We start from the raw sequence: 2,630 nt of genomic DNA, 5'->3' as shown, positions 1-2,630 counted from the left end.
ACACACACACACACACACACGGAATGTCCTACATAGAAATCTTCTCCCTGGGGACTCTTGCTGAAGACTAGAATGAATTAAAGCAGAATGAACTCTCCCCAGGAGAAAACCAGAAACACTGACTCTCTTCACTGGGGGATTCAACTCTGAATGACCAAATGGGTTTTAACAGGAAAGAAATAAAACAGATGCTTCGACAATCTAAAACCAGTAGTCTTTTAGCAGGTTTGGTGACCAGATGGAGACCGCTAATGAAGAAGGCAGGTATCACCCCTAATCAGGGCAGAAGCCATTCAGACATTTCCTCCCTTGGTTTCTCAATCTAAAAACGCATGCATAGGCTTCCATGAAAGGTGGGAATGAAATATTCTAAGGGTTATAAGACAGATGGAATTTATGGGCCAAGAGCCACCCTCTTTCTTGGGAAGGGAAGGGAAGGGAAGGGAAGGGAAGGGAAAGGAAGGGGGAGAGGGGAGGGAGCCCAGAAGAAGCACTCACCAGGCGTTCAGACATCGGAGTCTTGTCCTCATCAGGCAGGTGTTGCTCGAGAGCAAGTACAATGCAGTTTGCTATGATGGTGGCTAAAATCATGTATTCAAAGGGAGTTCTGGAGAGTTAAGGAAAATCCCACCGGCTCATTGCGGTGGAGGCTTATGTCCAACTGTGTGCATGCACCCTCTGGCCCAAACATTTCAGAAGTCCCCCTGAAGGAATGGCCACAGCTAGTCTAGTTCACTTAAGTCTAGGAAAACAGGGATTTCTCATGCTTTCCACACTTCCTACCTTATCTCCCCTTCCCCATGCCCCTGCTACCACATAAAGCTGCCAAAGCCATCTGTTTTACACTATCTAAAGCAAATCCTTCCAAGGGCCCAGGAACAAAGCAGCTGATGTCTTAAGAAAAATTGGAGAGATTCTTCCCTCTTCCCCTCCCTTTCCTTTTTGCCATGTTTCTCACAAAATTTGCCTTGGGTTCGAGTCCTAAACACAAACACACACACACACACACACACACACACACACACACACACACACACAGCACAAGAGAGCCTAGAAGTAAATTGACAGCCCCAAAGTCCAAAAGCAAATGCAAAATTCAGAAGAACCAGGATCTTTTGGGCTCAGAAATAAGAGTCCACCAGGGCCATACCAAAACTTCCTTTAAGCAAAACACAGTCACTGTTTGTCATAGCAAGGCCTGGGCTGATCTCCCCTGAAGTCAGCGATTTGCCCAGTCAGCTTCGATCAAACAAAAAAAGCAGATACTTTCTCTTTTCCCCATAAAAGTATCCTGCAAGTGCAAATGTCCTTTTTCTGAATGCTGCATTTTCCCCTAAGGAGCAGAGAGAGATTTCTCGCTGAATCCTGTGTGCCCACGAACATCAGTCTGAGCTGACAAGGCCTCCAGAGTGTCCTGGCAACAGGCCCGAAAGGTCCTAAAGTTCCCCTTGGGATAATCTGTCGTCTTCATTTCAGGTTAGAACAGGCTCTGTTGGTCCTTGTTAGTGAATGCTAAAGTGTATGGTCAAAGCTCAGACCCTTCCTGAGGTGAACCCCAGCACAAAGAGGTTCAGGGAACAAGGATTTGGATATTATCCAGAAAGAGGCTCAGAATTCAACAAATTCAATTCAAAGAACACTGATTAAGCACCTTTTCTGTGCAAAGCCTTGTGCTTAGTTCTGGAAATGATGGATAGGAAGAGACAGAAGGAGTTATTCAGGCCCAGTAACTAAGGGAAAGATGGTCTAAAGCTCATGACAAGAAGCCTGAACCAGGGTGGTGGCTATGGAGGCAGAGCATAAAGAGATCAGGAGAGGATGGCTATCTCCCATTATAGAGGAGAATGCTCTCATCCTTTGGGCTTGTGCTAGCCTAACACAGGCCTCCAGCTTCTCCCCACCCTCGCCACCTACCCACATTCTTCACAGTTGGCCAACTTCATCTTTACACTAAATGCACAGGTGAGACCGGGTCCCTCCTGTGACCCAAAGGTTTCAGGGGATTCCTACTGCTTATATCATGGATCAGCCAACCGTGCCCTGGGGGCTGCCCGTTTTTGTAAGAGATGTTTTGTCAAGACCATTCATAGCTCACCAACTAGACAAAAATAGGCAGTGGACCAGATGTGGCCTTCAGGGCCATAGTTTGTTGACCCCTGGCCTATACGATAAAATACAAATTCCTTAGCCTGGCATTCCAGGCTCTCCACAATCTGACTCCAAAATGATCATTCCCCTCCTCTCCCCTGCCTTTTTTTTCTTTACATCTAGCCCAAATGGGCTGTCAGCTGCTCCCTGCCACTGCCCTGACTTCTTCTACCTTTCTGTGTATATGTACAGGTTGTCCACCACTCCAGCAATGTGCACCCCCTTTTTCTTTTCCCTCAAAATGCCAAATTCTTCATGAAGCCTTCTCTGATTGCTGTTTCCTGCCCTCTCTCCTTTCTAAGGGATCTCTTCCATTTATTTTTTTTTCCTAGAGCACTTTGATGGGTCCTCTTCTTTATCTCTATCACATTTTACCTGGTATTATACTCAATTGTGAATCTGTTGAACCTTCTAACTTCCCATTAGAGTGTTAATGAAGGAAGGAAGGAAGGAAGGAAGGAAGGAAGGAAGGAAGGAAGGAA

The 2,630-nt window shown here is 46.2% G+C and overlaps 1 protein-coding gene across 1 annotated transcript in view; it reads right to left on the bottom strand.

The window, feature by feature from the left end:
- The window catches only part of CACNA1A (calcium voltage-gated channel subunit alpha1 A), a 255,077-nt gene that overhangs the window by 203,967 nt on the left and 48,480 nt on the right, over positions 1–2,630 (bottom strand). The window contains exon 2 of the mRNA XM_069082950.1: positions 499–604. Coding sequence (XP_068939051.1) covers positions 499–604 — 106 coding nt within the window. The remainder of the gene's footprint in view (positions 1–498; positions 605–2,630) is intronic.

This window comes from Petaurus breviceps, unplaced genomic scaffold, assembly GCF_028583685.1.
Source record: "Petaurus breviceps papuanus isolate PSGF00001 unplaced genomic scaffold, PetGlider_PUasm1.0 172, whole genome shotgun sequence".
NCBI classification, from domain to species: Eukaryota; Metazoa; Chordata; class Mammalia; order Diprotodontia; family Petauridae; genus Petaurus; species Petaurus breviceps.
Note: the sequence above shows the minus strand (reverse complement) of the source record. Positions and strands in the feature narration are given on the sequence as shown.